At 57.2% G+C, this 15,747-nt stretch overlaps 4 protein-coding genes across 7 annotated transcripts in view; 1 reads left to right on the top strand and 3 right to left on the bottom strand.

Moving 5' to 3' along the window:
* The window catches only part of CDK5 (cyclin dependent kinase 5), a 16,929-nt gene extending 14,695 nt beyond the window's left edge, over positions 1 to 2,234 (bottom strand). Inside the window, exon 1 of the mRNA XM_023514452.1 lies at positions 2,225 to 2,234. The gene's annotated coding sequence lies outside the window, so the exon portion shown is untranslated. The remainder of the gene's footprint in view (positions 1 to 2,224) is intronic.
* Positions 1 to 5,999, top strand: part of SLC4A2 (solute carrier family 4 member 2) — a 15,049-nt gene extending 9,050 nt beyond the window's left edge. The window contains exons 9-23 of the mRNA XM_003792045.1: positions 790 to 925; positions 1,023 to 1,188; positions 1,306 to 1,420; positions 1,576 to 1,760; positions 1,896 to 2,121; positions 2,216 to 2,431; positions 2,513 to 2,661; positions 2,762 to 2,956; positions 3,569 to 3,823; positions 3,927 to 4,016; positions 4,195 to 4,361; positions 4,762 to 5,015; positions 5,098 to 5,267; positions 5,480 to 5,653; positions 5,757 to 5,999. Coding sequence (XP_003792093.1) covers positions 790 to 925; positions 1,023 to 1,188; positions 1,306 to 1,420; positions 1,576 to 1,760; positions 1,896 to 2,121; positions 2,216 to 2,431; positions 2,513 to 2,661; positions 2,762 to 2,956; positions 3,569 to 3,823; positions 3,927 to 4,016; positions 4,195 to 4,361; positions 4,762 to 5,015; positions 5,098 to 5,267; positions 5,480 to 5,653; positions 5,757 to 5,837 — 2,579 coding nt within the window. The 3' untranslated portion in view covers positions 5,838 to 5,999. The remainder of the gene's footprint in view (positions 1 to 789; positions 926 to 1,022; positions 1,189 to 1,305; positions 1,421 to 1,575; positions 1,761 to 1,895; positions 2,122 to 2,215; positions 2,432 to 2,512; positions 2,662 to 2,761; positions 2,957 to 3,568; positions 3,824 to 3,926; positions 4,017 to 4,194; positions 4,362 to 4,761; positions 5,016 to 5,097; positions 5,268 to 5,479; positions 5,654 to 5,756) is intronic.
* Positions 6,000 to 6,090: 91 nt separating this feature from the next.
* Positions 6,091 to 10,290, bottom strand: FASTK (Fas activated serine/threonine kinase). 4 transcript variants are annotated; one of them, XM_023514451.1, is made up of 11 exons: positions 10,101 to 10,246; positions 9,104 to 9,345; positions 8,923 to 9,019; positions 8,284 to 8,463; positions 8,017 to 8,156; positions 7,332 to 7,545; positions 7,079 to 7,238; positions 6,773 to 6,864; positions 6,566 to 6,701; positions 6,378 to 6,492; positions 6,095 to 6,303 (listed from the first exon to the last, which is right to left on the bottom strand). In XM_023514451.1, the coding sequence occupies exons 1-11, from the start codon at positions 10,180 to 10,182 to the stop codon at positions 6,196 to 6,198; spliced, it is 1,566 nt and encodes a 521-aa protein (XP_023370219.1). In that variant the 5' UTR covers positions 10,183 to 10,246; the 3' UTR covers positions 6,095 to 6,195. The 4 variants fall into 4 exon arrangements, with proteins under 4 accessions (XP_003792098.1, XP_023370219.1, XP_012661963.1 ...); XM_012806509.2 differs by having other exon boundaries at positions 9,155 to 9,345; XM_003792050.2 differs by having other exon boundaries at positions 6,091 to 6,303; positions 8,923 to 9,345; positions 10,101 to 10,290.
* Positions 10,291 to 10,482: 192 nt separating this feature from the next.
* TMUB1 (transmembrane and ubiquitin like domain containing 1) lies at positions 10,483 to 13,002 on the bottom strand. The gene is made up of 3 exons (XM_003792044.3): positions 12,794 to 13,002; positions 11,541 to 11,959; positions 10,483 to 11,295 (listed from the first exon to the last, which is right to left on the bottom strand). Exons 2-3 carry the CDS (start codon positions 11,927 to 11,929, stop codon positions 10,944 to 10,946), a joined length of 741 nt encoding a protein of 246 aa, XP_003792092.1. The 5' UTR covers positions 11,930 to 11,959; positions 12,794 to 13,002; the 3' UTR covers positions 10,483 to 10,943.
* Between the last annotated feature and the right edge of the window lie 2,745 nt (positions 13,003 to 15,747).

Raw genomic sequence — 15,747 nt, 5'->3', positions numbered from 1 at the left:
CATCATAGTTCACAGCAACCTCAACATCTTAGGCTCAAATGATTCTTTTGCCTCAGCCTCCCAAGTAGCTGAGACTATAGGTGCCCGCCACAACACCTGGCTATTTTTTAAGAGATGGGTGCATGCTCTGGCTTAGGCTGGTCTCAAACCTGTGAGCTCAGCCAGTCCACCCACCTTGGCCTCCTAAGTGCTGGGATTACATGTGTGAGCCACCACGCCCTGCCAAACTTTAATTTCTATATGAAATGGGGAGGGAGCTCTAGAAAGTACCAGGTGAGAGCCATGAGGCTGGTGGAAATGACCAGAAAGTTGAGAAGCCTGAAGAGGTGGGAGCACCTTTAGATGGCTTGAGGGCTGCCACATAAACAAGGCCACATACCCGCTGTGTCATGTTCCAGAGGGTAGAACTAGCACCCTAGAGTGATACTCAACAGAAGGCAGCACATGGCTCATAAATAGCCCTGGAGTAGGTAGCCTGGATGTCCCATGGAGGCTGGGTGCCCCTGTAAGGAGTGTCTGGCAGCCTCTCTGGTAACTGAGGTTTGCTGGTCTCTGTTGAGCCCCCCAGCATTCCTGTGGGGGCATGGGGAGAAATGAGTCAGAAAGGTGATGCGACTTAAGGCTTCAGTAGTAGAGCTGTTCCTTGATTTGTAGGCTGGTGCTCTGTCTCCTGTAGCACACCTACCTGGCTGTCCCTGCCTGTCCTCAGCACTCCCTCGCATTCTATCCCCCACTCTTGGCGCTTGACTGGGGGACACTGAGGAACTCTCCATGCTGGCTTTGTCCCAGGGGCTGTACTCTTGGATCTGGACCAGCAGACCCTGCCTGGGGTAGCCCACCAGGTGGTAGAGCAGATGGTCATCTCTGACCAGATCAAGGCTGAGGACAGAGCCAATGTGTTGCGGGCCCTGCTGCTGAAACACAGGTGGGCCCTGGGGGGGAGGGGAGCCCACATCATCCAGCCTACTCACCCCAACCCCCACTTTTGACCTCCTTAATGTCACTGCCCTCTGCCCCACCAGCCACCCAAGTGATGAGAAGGACTTCTCGTTTCCCCGCAACATCTCAGCTGGCTCCCTGGGCTCCCTACTGGTGCATCACCATGGCCAGGGGGCCGAGAGCGACCCCCATGTCACTGAGCCTCTCATTGGAGGTACTCCAGAGACCCGGCTGGAGGTGGAACGAGAGGTGAGGCGTGAACAGACCCTTTTAGGGGCTGGTTGCCAGGTGGGAGGGGGAGCCTTGTATAAACATGCGACAGGAAGGACCTGGCTAATCTGAATTCCCTTCTTCTGTGTCCCCCAGCGTGAGCTGCCTCCCCCAGCACCACCAACTGGCATCATTCGCTCCAAGTCTAAGCATGAGCTGAAGCTGCTGGAGAAGATCCCTGAAAATGCTGAGGCCACAGTAGTCCTTGTGGGTAGGTAGGGTGAGGCCCTGGTGGAAGGCTTAGCATCTGGGCCTCAGCAGGGCCGTGTGGAGTCTCCCTGGCCTTACCTTTGTGCTGCCCTGGGATAGGGGCTGGAAAGTCAGTGTCCTCCCTGCTCTTGCCCATATGCTGGCCCACATCCTTAGGCTGTGTGGAGTTCCTCTCCCGCCCCACCATGGCTTTTGTGCGGCTGCGAGAGGCTGTGGAACTAGATGCGGTGCTAGAGGTCCCGGTACCAGTGCGCTTCCTATTCCTGCTGTTGGGCCCAAGCAGCGCCAACATGGACTACCACGAGATTGGCCGCTCCATCTCCACCCTCATGTCAGACAAGGTCAGCTCCCCTCCACTCCTGGGCCCTGCTCCCTGCATGTCCCCTATTCCCCACCTGCCAACCTTCCCCGCTCCCAGCACCAGGCCCTTGGGCCCCCTCTTTGTTCCCTCCCCAATCCCAGTTGTGCTTTGGCAGCAATTCCATGAGGCTGCCTACCTGGCCGATGAGCGGGAAGACTTGCTGACTGCCATCAACGCCTTCCTGGATTGCAGTGTGGTACTGCCACCCTCAGAGGTGCAGGGCGAGGAATTGCTGCATTCTGTCGCTCACTTCCAGCGCCAGATGCTCAAGAAGCGGGAGGAGCAGGGCCGGCTGTTGCCAATGGGGGCCAGGCTGGAGCCCAAGTCCTCCCAAGATAAGGGTACGGGCCAGCGTAGGCCTCTGTAGCATGGACTGCCCCTAGGAGGGTGGGTGGACAGGAGGGGCAGGAGCCCTGATGGAGGCCTGGGTTGCAGCGCTCCTACAGATGGAAGAGGCAATAGATGCAGCCGAAGATGATCCCCTTCGGCGGACAGGTCGGCCCTTTGGGGGGCTGATCCGTGATGTGCGGCGCCGCTATCCCCACTACCTGAGTGACTTTCGAGACGCACTTGACCCACAGTGCCTGGCTGCTGTCATCTTCATCTACTTTGCTGCCCTGTCTCCTGCCATCACCTTCGGGGGGCTACTGGGTGAGGAAAGGCTTCAGATGGGGGTGGGAGGCAGCCCAGGACCCTGACCACCAGCTCCTGAGCCAATTCCTGTGTCCCTAGGAGAGAAGACGCAGGACCTGATAGGAGTTTCAGAGCTAATCATGTCCACAGCACTTCAGGGTGTGATCTTCTGCCTGTTGGGTGCCCAGCCACTACTGGTGATCGGCTTCTCAGGGCCCTTGCTGGTATTTGAGGAAGCCTTCTTCACGGTAAGGCTCCCTGCCAGGCTCCAGCCACCCTTCTCTGCTCTGGACACCTGTCCCCAGGGCCCCTACCCTGAGCTCAGGACTTGACTGCTGCCCTATCCAGTTCTGTAGCAGCAATCACCTGGAGTACCTGGTGGGCCGTGTATGGATTGGCTTCTGGCTGGTGCTGCTGGCCCTGCTCATGGTGGCCCTGGAGGGGAGTTTCCTGGTCCGCTTCGTCTCCCGCTTCACCCAGGAGATCTTCGCCTTTCTCATCTCACTCATCTTCATCTATGAGACCTTCTACAAGCTGGTGAAGGTGGGCAGGTTGGGAGGGCCAAAGGGAGCTGGGAACATGCTGTTTCTCAGTCCTTCCTTCTGGATGTGGGGCCAGTCTGGTCCAGGGTGTACCCTGGGCTTGTGGCCAGCACACCCCAGCTTCAAATCAGTCTTTTTTTTTCCTTTTTCAATATTTTATATTATTTTTAATTTGGAAGTTTACATATACTGTATGTTTAGTAACAAAGGTAACACACGCTTTTGTTAGGATATCAGATGATTCATGAGTATGGAATGGGAAAGGCCCCCAAAGTGAGAAACACAATCACAGTGTGGGCATTAGATATATGTGTGACACACTCAAGACAGGCCACCCTTGGTCCCCTGTGCTTCAGGTCCCTGAAACCACTCTTGGGGCCTGGCTAAAGCCACACTTGCAGCTGCCTGCCTTACATCAGCCCCTTGGCCCTTTCCTAATCCCATATTGCTCTGTGCTCACAAGTGGTTCTCTGGGTCATTAACCCAACAAGACAGGCTCCTTAAAGGCTGGCCAGCCTGTCTCCTGCCCTACTCAACCCTACTCAGAGTGCAGCCAAGCCCTGGCAATCCCTGCAGTCTATCTGATAGTCCTATGTGGCTCTTTTCTCCTCAGATATTCCAGGAGCACCCCCTGCATGGTTGCTCAGTTTCCAATGGTTCAGAGGCAGACGGCAGCAAGAATACAACGTTGGCTAGGGCAGAACCCATGCTGGAGTTGAGCAACATGAGCTCAACTGGGCAGTCTGGGCAGGGGAGTCTCCATGGCCAACCTAACACAGCCCTGCTGTCACTGGTGCTCATGGCCAGCACCTTCTTCATTGCCTTCTTCTTACGCAAGTTCAAGAACAGCCGGTTCTTCCCTGGCCGGGTGTGTAGCCTTGAAGACTATAGGGGACAGGAAAGGGGCTGATGAGATGATGAGAGGCTGTGATGGGGCAGGAGGCCTCTGAGCACTGTGCTTGCCCACTCAGATCCGACGGGTGATTGGGGACTTTGGGGTGCCCATTGCCATCCTCATCATGGTGCTTGTGGATTATGGTATTGAGGACACCTACACCCAGGTAAGGTGGTGCACATGGCAGTGAGGAGCTGCTGCCTGCCACTGGGCTAGCTCTGCCACCTGGAGTCCAAGTATTCCCCCTCTCTATTCCACAACCCAAGCCTGTCCTGAAGCTGGTAGGCACCAGGTTTTTTCTATGTCATGCCCTCCATGTTCACCCCACCCCACCTGTCCTGCAGAAGCTGAGTGTGCCCAGTGGATTCTCAGTAACAGCCCCAGAAAAGCGGGGCTGGGTCATCAATCCCCTAGGGGAGAAGAGCCCCTTTCCTGTGTGGATGATGGTTGCCAGCCTGCTGCCTGCCATCCTGGTCTTCATCCTCATCTTCATGGAGACGCAGATCACAACGTGAGTGTTGTAGCTGAAGGGCCGGAGCCTGGGCCAGCCTGGAGAATGACACTTGGGAACCACAGCTGCATTGGACAAGGGAGCCCAGGGACCTTGGGGGACCTCAGCCAAACAGGCTGGCTGCTGTGCTGGTTTACTTTAAAGGCAGCAGGAAGTCTGCCTGATGTTTATTGGGATGGGAACAGGTGCCTGGCAGTGCTTGCTGGGAGCTGTCCTGTAGTAAAGGGCTGGGGTGCAGACTGAGCTCCATGGTGGAATTCTAGTCCTGAAGGGAATGCACAGGACCATCAGGTTCCACAAGCAGAGGGGGGAGTTGGCAGGGGATTCTGGAAAGACATGGTGCACCAAGCTGTGTAGCCATGCAACCCAGGCCCCTCATGAGTACCCCTCCCGCCCTCAGGCTGATCATCTCCAAAAAGGAACGCATGCTGCAGAAGGGCTCCGGCTTCCACCTGGACCTGCTGCTCATTGTGGCCATGGGTGGCATCTGTGCCCTCTTTGGCCTGCCCTGGCTGGCTGCAGCCACTGTCCGCTCCGTCACTCATGCCAATGCACTCACTGTCATGAGTAAGGCTGTGGCGCCTGGGGACACACCCAAGATTCGGGAGGTCAAGGAGCAGCGGGTGACGGGGCTACTGGTTGCCCTTCTTGTGGGTATGTGGCCTCTGCCCCTATCGTGGCCAGTGGGTTCCCTGGGTCAGGGAACCATGGGACCAACTGTTTTTCCTGTTCCCAGGCCTCTCTATGGTTATTGGGGATATGCTTCGGCAGATCCCCCTGGCTGTGCTCTTTGGAATTTTCCTGTACATGGGAGTCACCTCCCTTAATGGGATCCAGCTCTATGAGCGGCTGCACCTGCTGCTCATGCCACCCAAACACCACCCGGATGTCACCTATGTTAAGAAGGTGAGCCCTGGATCACCAGGGAGAACCCTGGGTCCTACAGCCTCTGCCCCACCCTGGTCTACTCAGGTCACCCTTGAGCTCCCCCTATCTACCCATTTTGGCCACCTCCTCTCTGCCTGCACTGAGCAGGCTTCCTAAGAAGGTGCCTCCATTCCACCTCCAGATGTGGCAGGGAGGGAGAGAAGCCTGGCTCACCTGTCTCTGTCCCCCAGGTCCGGACCCTGCGTATGCACCTGTTCACGGCCCTGCAGCTGCTCTGCCTGGCCCTGCTCTGGGCCGTCATGTCCACAGCAGCCTCCCTGGCCTTCCCCTTCATCCTCATCCTCACAGTGCCGCTACGCATGGTGGTGCTCTCCCGCATCTTCACCGAGCGAGAGATGAAATGTGTAAGGACTCCCACCTGCCCCCCTCCGACACTCTAGTCCCTCCTACCCATGGATCTGGAAAGGTCCCTCTCCTTCTCTCCCTGATGGTGTCTTCCTTGCACAGTTGGATGCCAATGAGGCAGAGCCGGTGTTTGACGAGCGGGAGGGTGTGGATGAGTACAACGAGATGCCCATGCCTGTGTAGCTGCTGCCAGAGGGACAGCCAAGGGACTGATGGACTGAGGGAATGGGCTGTGGGATGGGCCTCCCCGTCCCCCCTCCTTCCTTGTTTTTATTTAAGTGAATAATTTAAAGTCCCCACCCCTGACCCCTCACCACCGCAGTAAAGTGCTTGAGCCCCTACCTACCCCTGGCCTATTGTTTCTGTAGGGGGTACACATATACAGAAGAGGTAGGAGACCCAGCCCTGCACTCCCTGTCCCAAAAAGGAGACTTACAAAAGGGAAGGAAAGGGACTTTAATGAAAAACCAAACATAGGAAAGCCAAAGTGCAAACTGTCACCCCCCATAGGGGGGCCATCCTAAATCCCACCTAAATCCCTTCACCCCCCTTCAGGCCCCCAGCGGAGGCCCAGGGCCTGGAGCTTCTGCCTCAGGTAGCTCTTGAGCTGAGGCAGGCCTCTCTGGGACTCCAGTTCCTCAAAGGGCAGCTGTGGGGAGAGGGCAGCATGTTACCATTGGCCAGGAGTGAAGACACTGGACAGGGTGGGGCAGGGCAACTCACGGGCAGGAGCTGGTAGCCCATTAGGCCCAGGTGCCGCTCCCTCAGGGCCCGTGAGCCCAGTAGTACCCTGCCGTCACGGCAGAAATGCCAGCGTTCCCGCAGCATCAGCACCACCCTGGAAGTGGGGAACATGGCTCAGGGGTGCTGCTGCAAAAGATGGCTGAGGCTCTGCCCCCTGCCTCCCTTACCTTTGAGCAGGGTCTCGGGTAGTGGGGTTAGAGGCAGCCTGGCCTTGTAGGCAGGACCTTGGTGGGTATGGCAAAAAAGGATCCTGGGTCCTCACAGGAAGCACAGCACCAGAACTGCTGACACACAGCAGGAAGTCTGCAGGGAGAAGGACCAGTGACCTCAGCCAGAGCTCCCTCTCCCCAGCTTGCCACCCACCTGGACCTCACCTGTGCAATAGCCTGGAGGGACAGTCAGATCTTGGCGGTATTTCTCCTCCCCCAGCAGCTGGCGCAGTCCCTCAGCTACTATGTCCTTGTGACTGCAGGAAAAGGACAAGATAGCAGGAAGGGCCCAGAGTCTCATTGGCGTTTCTGCCTAGTCTGCACTGTGTAGCACTACCACCTTGGGGCCTGCTGCCTCAGAGCCCATTGTTCTTTGACTGCCAAGTTAGCTTAGGTGGTTTATGGTCCCTTTGGCTTTTCTGCTGTCTTCTGTGTGAGTTCCCTCCCCTTGCCCCAAGCTGCCCCATCCACCTGTACTTGCAGCGAGCACGGTCGGTGGTGAGTGGCTGGGGAAAGATGGGCACTTGCTGCCTTTGGGGAAGGCGGGGACCCCGGTATCCTGGGAGCTCCAGCTCCACAGCAGTGTCAAGCAGAGAGAGGTAGCGACGCACAATCAGAGCATGAGGGGTGCCTGCAGGGAGGTGGGGACTGGGGCACACTGGGCTGCAGACCACCCCACTCTCCCCTGCCCCTCAGAGTCCCAGCCAGCCACCATGCTGCATACCACTGATGTGGTTGATGAAACCAGGGGAAAAAACAAAGTGCAGGGCTCGGAAGGGCAGACACCGCAGCTGGCACAGTGACATTAAGATGTTGACTGTGGCCAAGGGTGCCACCCCAGCTTCCCGAGCTAGGATCCTCTCAAGGCAGGGCATAAACTGCTGTTCCAATGGCAAGTAGTTCAGCCGCCCAAAAGGCAGAACCAACTTCTGCACCACCTGTGAAGGAAGACCAGTTCATTACCCAGCAAAAATACCTCCCTGGTAACTTCTACAAGCTGAGCCATGGGGAGGCTGAGCCCTCAAGCTTGTAACATTGCTATAAAGGAAGAACAGTCCTTCTAACCCCCAACATACAAGTTCAGTAGCATAAGCAGCAGGTGACTAAATAACCAAATAAATGTAAGCAGAGGGTACATCTCTGTGGGGTCTGGCCCTGAAGGCTTTGAGAAGCAGGATCAATGAAGCTAGGGTGGTACTGGAAGTGCTTTGGAAAACTGCAGAGCTTTAGGCACATGCTAGTTATGGGTGTTGGACAAGCCAGAGAAGGAAAGATGGAGGTCCCAGGAGACAGAGTAAGCAGCCCGCTGGTGTTTACTGCAGGAAGAGGCCAGCCAAGCTTGACAGAGGGCTGGGCCTGATGAAGATGCTAAGGATGACTCAGCGTTGGTGGGTAGGAAGCAAGCCCACCTTGCTGTTGAGCTGGGCTTCCTGGACCACCAGGAAGTGGGCAATGGCTTCCAGAAGCTGGGGCTCCCGCAACCGGTGTCGGGCCAGGTGCTGGGCCAGGAGCACCATCACATGGGGGGTCAGTTCCTCTGGCCTGGCCTCTGTGAAGAACGGCCTATTACGTTGGACCCTCAGGCCAGACCTCCAGTTGGCTAAATTCCACCTCTACCCATCTTTCTCCTCCTCCTCAGCACCCCCCACCCATTTGCCTTTAACCCCCTGCAGCACCTGCCAGGCTGCTGATCAGATGCTGCCGTGGATACCGCAGGAAACGGGGGCAGCTCAGAGCAGCTTCCAACCCTTGCCCACCACAGAAGACAGGTTGCAAAGGGGGAGGTGGCTTTGGAGGGAGGCGGAACCTTCGCTCCTGTTCCAGGGCACACACCAGGGGCCCATCTGATGGAAAGCCTAAGAGGGAGAAGTCAAAGGTCGTCCATAACAGAGCAGTGCTGGTTTGTTGTAAGCATGGGGTTAGCAAATTCCCCACCTTTCTCCTCTCCCATTTCCTGAGTGGGAAGGTGTGCTAGTTTTAAGTATAGACACTGAAGAAATGTAAAATACTGTGTGAATGTGAAGCATTAGAACAGTCTGTGAGGAAGACCTTATACAAAGGTGGCAAACATGCTCTTATCTCACACAAACTGACAAATCGTAGTGGCTTCCAAGAGTACTGTATTACAGAAGGGATGTAGGATGGCACCTTAGAGACTAGAACAAATGCAGTTTAACTCATGATGTCTGCCGTCACAAGAAGGGAAGTGTGCCTGGGTATGTGTAGTCCTGGACAAAGTCTGAGAGCTTAAGTCTCTCTTTCTCTATTTTTCCATTAGTACCCAGCCCCCCAGAAGCCCTCAAGCCCCTCCTCACCAAGTAAGACTGCAAGGTGCAGACACACATGGATGGTGTGAATGTCAAAGGAGGGGCAGTTACGGATGATGAGCTGACTCAAGTCCTGCAGTGTGGCCTGTTCCACAGGAGGGGGCCGTGGCTGAGATGCCAAGAGCTGGCCCAGTCGACGAAGTGCCACAGGGTAGTGGTGGGCTCGCACCTTGGTGGGGTTCTGGCCCAGCCAACGCAGCAGCTCCCCAGGGCTCCTTGCCTGTTCCAGAAGTCGCTGCAGCCCTTGCACAGGGCCTGCATTGGGGCATCCTCCAAGAGGCCGGTTCCCCCACTTAATGGGCCACAAACAGCAAGGCTGTACTGGTGGAATCAGCAGCAGGCCATGCAGCCGAGCAGGAGAGGCCTGGGCAGAAAGCAGGACTCGAAGCATGGAGTTGGGTGATGGAGACCCTGAAGGGCGGTCCAGAAAAGGGGGTGAGGTTTTCTCCAAAGAGGAGAAAGATCCGCTGTCTACTCACCTCACTCCCCCTCCAAAGGGGCCTGGGATTCAGAGTAGCCCTTTGTGACTGCTCTGGTCCTCTCCCCTACCCGCCCCTCTGCCTCCTTCCTCCTTTGAAATTGTCATCATACTCCTTCAACGTGCACACCACTATTTACAAAGCAATTCCGTATGCATCATTTTCTCTGATGTTTCTTACACGCCCACGAGGAGTAGGCAGGGCAGGCATTACCTCATTTCACAGGTGGAGAAACCACGGCCCAGAGCAGCTTTAGTTAAGCCAGAGGTCATTAACCGGGTTAGTGGTCGCGCCCAGTCTAGAGCCCAGGTGGCCCTGGCGATGCGCCCTTCCGACCACCTCCCCCTCCCTCAGGAGGCGGCGGCAGCACGGAGGACGGAACGCGGACTCCGCGGCCGGACGGTGCTGGGTTCCACGCTGGGCGCTCCCACTTACCAGCGGCGTGACCTTGGACCTTCGTCTTCGTCTCTCCGCCTAAGTCTCTTCACTCGTGAAATGAGAATGCAGTGCCCACCTCGCACAACGCGCGTGGGACTCGAGTGCGCAGCTTTGCAAAGGCGCGGAGTCGCTGAGGTCGGGAGCCCCCACATCCACCCCTGCCCAGGGACGCCAGGAGACCGCGGTCACCGCCGCCAACGCCAGCTCCCGCCGCCCTCCCGCGGCCCGCCCCGCAGGCGCCACCCCTACATGACTCCCCGGGCCCCGCGCAGGTCACTCCCTCAGTCGGTCTCGGGGCCCGGGAGCCGGGCTCCCCCCGCGGCCTCCTCATCGGCGGGCCACCAAGTCCGCCATCTTCCCAGCAGCCCCCGGAGCGCCGCCGAACGCCAATCACCATGCGGCCCTGGGCCAGCTGAGACGTGGCTCCCGGCAGGCGCTGCGAGCCCGGCCGCAGTGAGCCCCACCCCCCAGGAAGTGAACGCATGGCGTCGGGGCGGAACCAGCGAGCCAAATGCAGAAGGCAGACGGCGGAGGGGAGAAGGGAAAGCACCTTTGTGCTGGTCTGTGCCCTGCACTCCCTTTCCTCCCACGGGCCCTCCGGCCCCGCAGGCACCACACACGCAGACACCAAGAGAGAAAACTTCACAGTTACTTTAATGTGCACAAGTTCCAGAGAACTACCCCTCTCAACTCCCCTTCATCAGCCTCCCAAAGTCCTTGGGTCCCTAAATCAGCCCAAGGAGCTGTCAGGAACTAGAGGGGTCTGGGTCCACGGGAAAGACACCAAGACCAGTCTAGGGGGGTGGCCCGGTTCTGACCAGGGCCCAGACAGGGACACCAGGTGCCTGACCCTGATGAGCTGACTGTTAGTGGAGGCTGTGGGCTAGCAGCCCCAGGAGGTGGCCTGGAGCCACGGAGATCACAGGGAGGGGCCTCTGCCAGCCCTCGGAGTCCTCTGATGCAGGGCTGGGCTCCAGGGTAGTGGAAATAAGTAGGCTGGAGAGGCAGGCCTGGGCAGACAGCAGCTCTCACCACGGTGGGGGGAGCAAGGTCCAGAGGGGCCAGCAATACTGCCATGAGCCCGTGGAGGCACTACGGGCGGTACATGGCAAAGGCCAGCAGACTGAGGAGCAGAGTGAAGCCGGCCAGGCCCAGGGTAGCCGTCAGGGGAAAGAAGGGCCGGTACTGGATCTGGCAGTACCAGAGTAGCAGCAGCAGCAGCAGCAGCAGGGGCAGCAGAAGGCTGCCTACTTCCAGCCCGGAGGAGCCTGGCTCTGAACCAGGGGGGCAGGGGGGATGTGGAGGCCCGACTCTTGTGGACACATGGCAGTGGAGAACGCAGTTGGGCGGGAGATGAAGGCTGCTCAGGGTCTGGGTGTCATCTCCTAGCAGCTGCCCTTGGTAGATGAGTCGCACCTGCTGTTCCCGGCCGGGAAACTGGGTCCTGAGGAGAGAGGGAACTGGGTAAGAGAGTAGGCCTCAGGCAGCCCTAGTCCCTTGTCCCAGAACACACTCCCATCCTCACTTGTGCCCTCCACATGCCACAGGCCATGGCCTCCAAGGGGATAGCCTGCCACAGGGTAACCAGTATGGTATGCAATTTGGGGATCTCAAATTGAGGGGGAGATCTCAGATCTCTGTGGTGGCTGCAATCACTCCCAATTCACTCCTGCCCTCTTACCCCCTTACCTTTTCAAGGAGCCAATGGTGTCATGGGGCCAGACCCTGGCCACCTGCTCTGAATCATTGAGGAATTTCAGTCGTAGCACTAGGGGCTCCTGTGGGGAGTCCGGGGGTGGTGTTGTTGTTGTGACCCCCAGGCTAGGTTCTGGCTGTGCAGCTTGACCTCTGTGTCTCAGGCTGGGGGTCTCAGACCCTGGGGCCTCCCCTCTGATGCTGTTGGTAGCTGCCATGGCTTCGCCGGGCGGTACTGACGTTGGGAGCCCTGAGGGCTGGGGCAGTGGGTCCGTGCCCTCAGCAGTATGTGTTGAGACCCAGGCAAGGGCCAGCACCAGAAGGCAGGCAAGCACCGAGAAAAGGATGGTCACCTCATCACCCACCCCTTCAATCAGGGTCATGGCGCCTGCCTTACCCGCAGTGCTACCGAGCTGGAGAGGCACAAAGAACCCGTAAGGGCAGGCTCCCTGGTCAGGAGCCCTCCATCCACCACATTCTGCCTCAATCCTAAGGCCTCTGTCCCCTTACCTGCCCCAGCATAGACTGCTCTCAGTCCCAGTTGCCCCAAACTTGCCTCTTCCCATCTCCAAATCCCAACTCCTAACTCTCTGTAACCTGAGTATAGGTCTTTAACTAGTTCCCCAGTTAAACCCAAACCCTATCTCAAGGTAAGGACCTTCACTTTCTAAGCGACCCCCATCAAACCTTACCCCAAAGAGGGTATCTATTCTTTTGTCCACTTCATCCCAAAGTTTACCCTTTACCTACTTCACCCCCAAAGCTCATTTACTCTGTCGCTAAAGTTTCTCCAAGGGGGGGAATGGACTCCCCCACTCTCACGCATTACAATTTACCCAAACCCCACGCATGGCACGGGGCTGCTTCCAAAAACCTCCCCCACGCCAAACGTCAAACTCCGCCCTTTGGCAATCTGGAGCCACCAAGCATTGCCACCCACTCAACTCTGCCCCCTCCTGGTCCCTGCGAGTCCCACCCAGCGGGGGCCCGACACCGCGTCTAGTTTAGAAGCCTCCCCAAAGCCTCGGATTTCCAGCTCCCAGACCCCAGATCCCGCTCGGGAATCCGAGACTTCATCCTCCCCACCCCCACTCCTGAGACTTCGTCTTCCCTACCCCTCATCAGCCCTCCCATCTGCCCGCCCCCCCGGAGCCGCAGGAGGGCACAGCGTTCCCGGGGCGGGGCGAGCGGGGCCCAGCTGAGGCCCTGGGTGACAGGGTGGGCGCGGTCGCAGCGCGGGGACTCACCCTTCGGTTCCGCCAGCTCCATCTCGGCCCCTCCGGCACTTCCGGGCAGGAGGCGCCGAGGTCGCAAGTACCTAAAGCACCCCTCCTTCTCCGCCGCGGCGGCCTGTGGCATTGTGGGACTTGTAGTCCGGACCCGCGCTGTCCGCGACCTTCGCTCTGCAGACTCACCCGCGGGGTTCGAGCGGTGGTCCCTGATGCCAGCTGACCGCCGGGAGACCCGCAAGGGCAGCTATGGGAGTTGTGCTAGCCCCAGAGATTTGGGTAGGAGCAAGACCCTCCCCCTTCCCCGCCAGCAGCCGGGGCATCTTTCAGTCTAGACACCGACGTCATCTAGAGCACGTCAGAGTGACCGTGTTGGTGATGCGGTGATGAAGCTATGGGGAGCTCAGGTGGTCCCTACCCCGTCGTATCCTTGTGTCAGAGTGGACGCTAGAAGGCACCTTGGAGTCCCAAAGTGACTTCAGGCCAGACTCCGGTACCCACAGGCTGCTGAGCCAGGCCGGCTAAGGATATCAATCCCTAGGGCTGCCCCTTTCCTTGTTCCTCTGCTCCTCATTGCCCCTGCGGGACTGTGAAAAAAGCATGAACTTTGTAACCTGGAACAAATCCTGGCCACTTATCTGGTGCTTATCAGCTATATGACCTTGGATGGGTTATTGAATCTCTTTGAACATGTTTCTTCGTTCCTAGAACATACCTCATAAGTCAATCAATTATAAGGAAGAAATTAGATGGCTTTATTTAAAAAATGTGAAAACTATATCTGTGTCACATAGTAGATGTTTGCTCACTTGGTATTAGTACACTCCATCTACCCAAACCTGGGCTCAGAAATGTGAGTCCTTATTGGTTTACAATAGAGGATGTCAAGTCCCAACCTGGCTTGTGGATTTTTGTGGATTCTTCTGGGCTCCTGTAGCCACAGAGATTTCACATGGTGAATTTTGCAGGCTAGTCTTGATTAAAGATAATCTACCTTAGTTTTTCCATAGTTCATGCCTGCTTATGGGAGCAAACTGCCCAAATGTTGTTTTGAGAATATTGTTTGAATTTGTAAGGTACTGAACGAACTTATCTCTAGTTCTTTCCCTCCCATTCATTTATTCTACAGACATTTATTAAATATATGTACTATAAATCCTGCAAGGCATTGTGCAAGAATGCAATGGTGAATCAGACCCTCTTCCTGCCCTTATATGGCTCATCTACTAATAGAGGACAGACACATTGATAGCCTATCAGTGCTAAAACAAGTGTGTGCTGGTTGCTGGGGCAATACTTCAAGGGGCTCTTAGAGTCTCTTGCCCTTAGCATCTCTTTTGGCAGGTATAGCTGATATAACTTCTTGCTGTCAGTTCTAATTAAGCATCTGAAAGGGATGTTGGATGTTAGTTTTAGAATTATAGAATGCCACAGCTAGGTTTTCTGTTCAACCACTATATTTTGCAGATGAAGCCCTGAGAAGGTTCAAGACATCCTTAAGGTCATATAGGTAGATAGAAACCCATGCCCTTCAGGAGCACAGGACATCTCATGTGTTGATTACCTGTGCACCTGATTCTTTGGAAGGTTTAAGACACTTGGGAGTGGTGACTGGTTTGGTACTGGGGCCAAGTTGTGTGAGTAGTCAAATGATGGGTAATTTTATGGGGGTAGGAGGGGGCGGAGGCGGGGGAGAGGTTGAACTTGGCATGAGAATTGAAAGTGTGTGTAAAAAGGATGACATGTGTCAACTATCTGGGGATATCTGGTGTAGCAAATATCCTGCTATATCCTTGACACATTTATTGGCTGGGGCCGCTGCAGCATACATGCGATCTCTGGTGGGTTTTAGGAAATGTATTGGCAGGGGTGTATTGGGGGGGGGGTTCAGCTGCAGACAGCTTTGGCAATGGGAATGCTCTAGTAACTGGGACATTTCAAGGGCACTCCTGGCTCCAGAAAGAGGATGGACAAGGGAGTGAGGACAAGGAAAATTAAGAGCACCATGTGGGCCCTGTCTAGTCTCCTGAATGGGGTGGGTAGGGAAGGAAAAGGCATAGTATTTGATTTTTTCCCCTCTTCTTCCTCTATGTCGGGGGTCAGGAAGCCTCCCAGTCCGGCGCATGCAAGGGGGCGGTGTCTTTTAGGATAGACCCGTTACAAGAGGATAAGCGTGGGGACTTTGTTGTTCAAAGTGTCATTTCCAGGGGCCATCCACCAAGCCTCAAGGAGAACTGGAAATAGCAGCTGAGAATCCATCCCAGCCCCTAAGCTGCAGCCAACAGTGGAGAGTCTGGGCAGTGAGCCAGGGAGACCTGGCGGCGGGGTGGACTCTAGGGTTGACCTCGGGGCCTGGGGACAGGGGAGCCTATGCTGCACTGAAGGCAGGACGCTGTAAGCTAGGAGCTGCTGGGCCAATAATTGGCGTTCATCAGCACCCTCCGGCGCGCGGGGTACAGTTTGTACATTGCCCAGAGACCCAACACCCTGCCCAGATATGCGCAGGGAGGCGAAAACGACAGCTGGGCTCGGGAGGAGGTCTGGGCAGCTGTCCCCTCCGAGCGGGTGGCCCTCCAGGCGGCGTGGGTGGGGGCTGGTGAGGAGGCGGAAGGGCTGAGGCTGGGTGGGAGGGGCCCGGGCGCCAGGCCTGGAGCGCGGCTCGGGGGTGGAGGTTGCGGAGCCAGCTAGCTAGCAAGGGGCGGGGGCGCTGGGGCCCGCGCGCTGGAGGGGCGGGGGCGACGGGGAGGGGGCTCGGGTAGCGTGTGCCGGAGCTGGCGGGGGTGGCGGTGCGTGCGCATGACGCGGGGGGAGGGCCCGGGCCGCGCGCTCCCGGTCCCGTTGTTGTTGCCGCTGGAGGCTGCGTCGAGACAGCGGGATCGCGGTGCCGGGAAGCGCCCAGCAACGGTGGCCACAGCGTGCGCGGCGGCGCCTCGTGGCTTCGCCCCCCCGACTCAGGCCCCATGCACTAGCCC

Source organism: Otolemur garnettii, unplaced genomic scaffold (genome assembly GCF_000181295.1).
Source record: "Otolemur garnettii isolate 467f Iridium unplaced genomic scaffold, OtoGar3 scaffold00053, whole genome shotgun sequence".
Lineage (NCBI taxonomy): Eukaryota > Metazoa > Chordata > Mammalia > Primates > Galagidae > Otolemur > Otolemur garnettii.
This window is presented reverse-complemented; position numbering and strand designations above follow the sequence as displayed.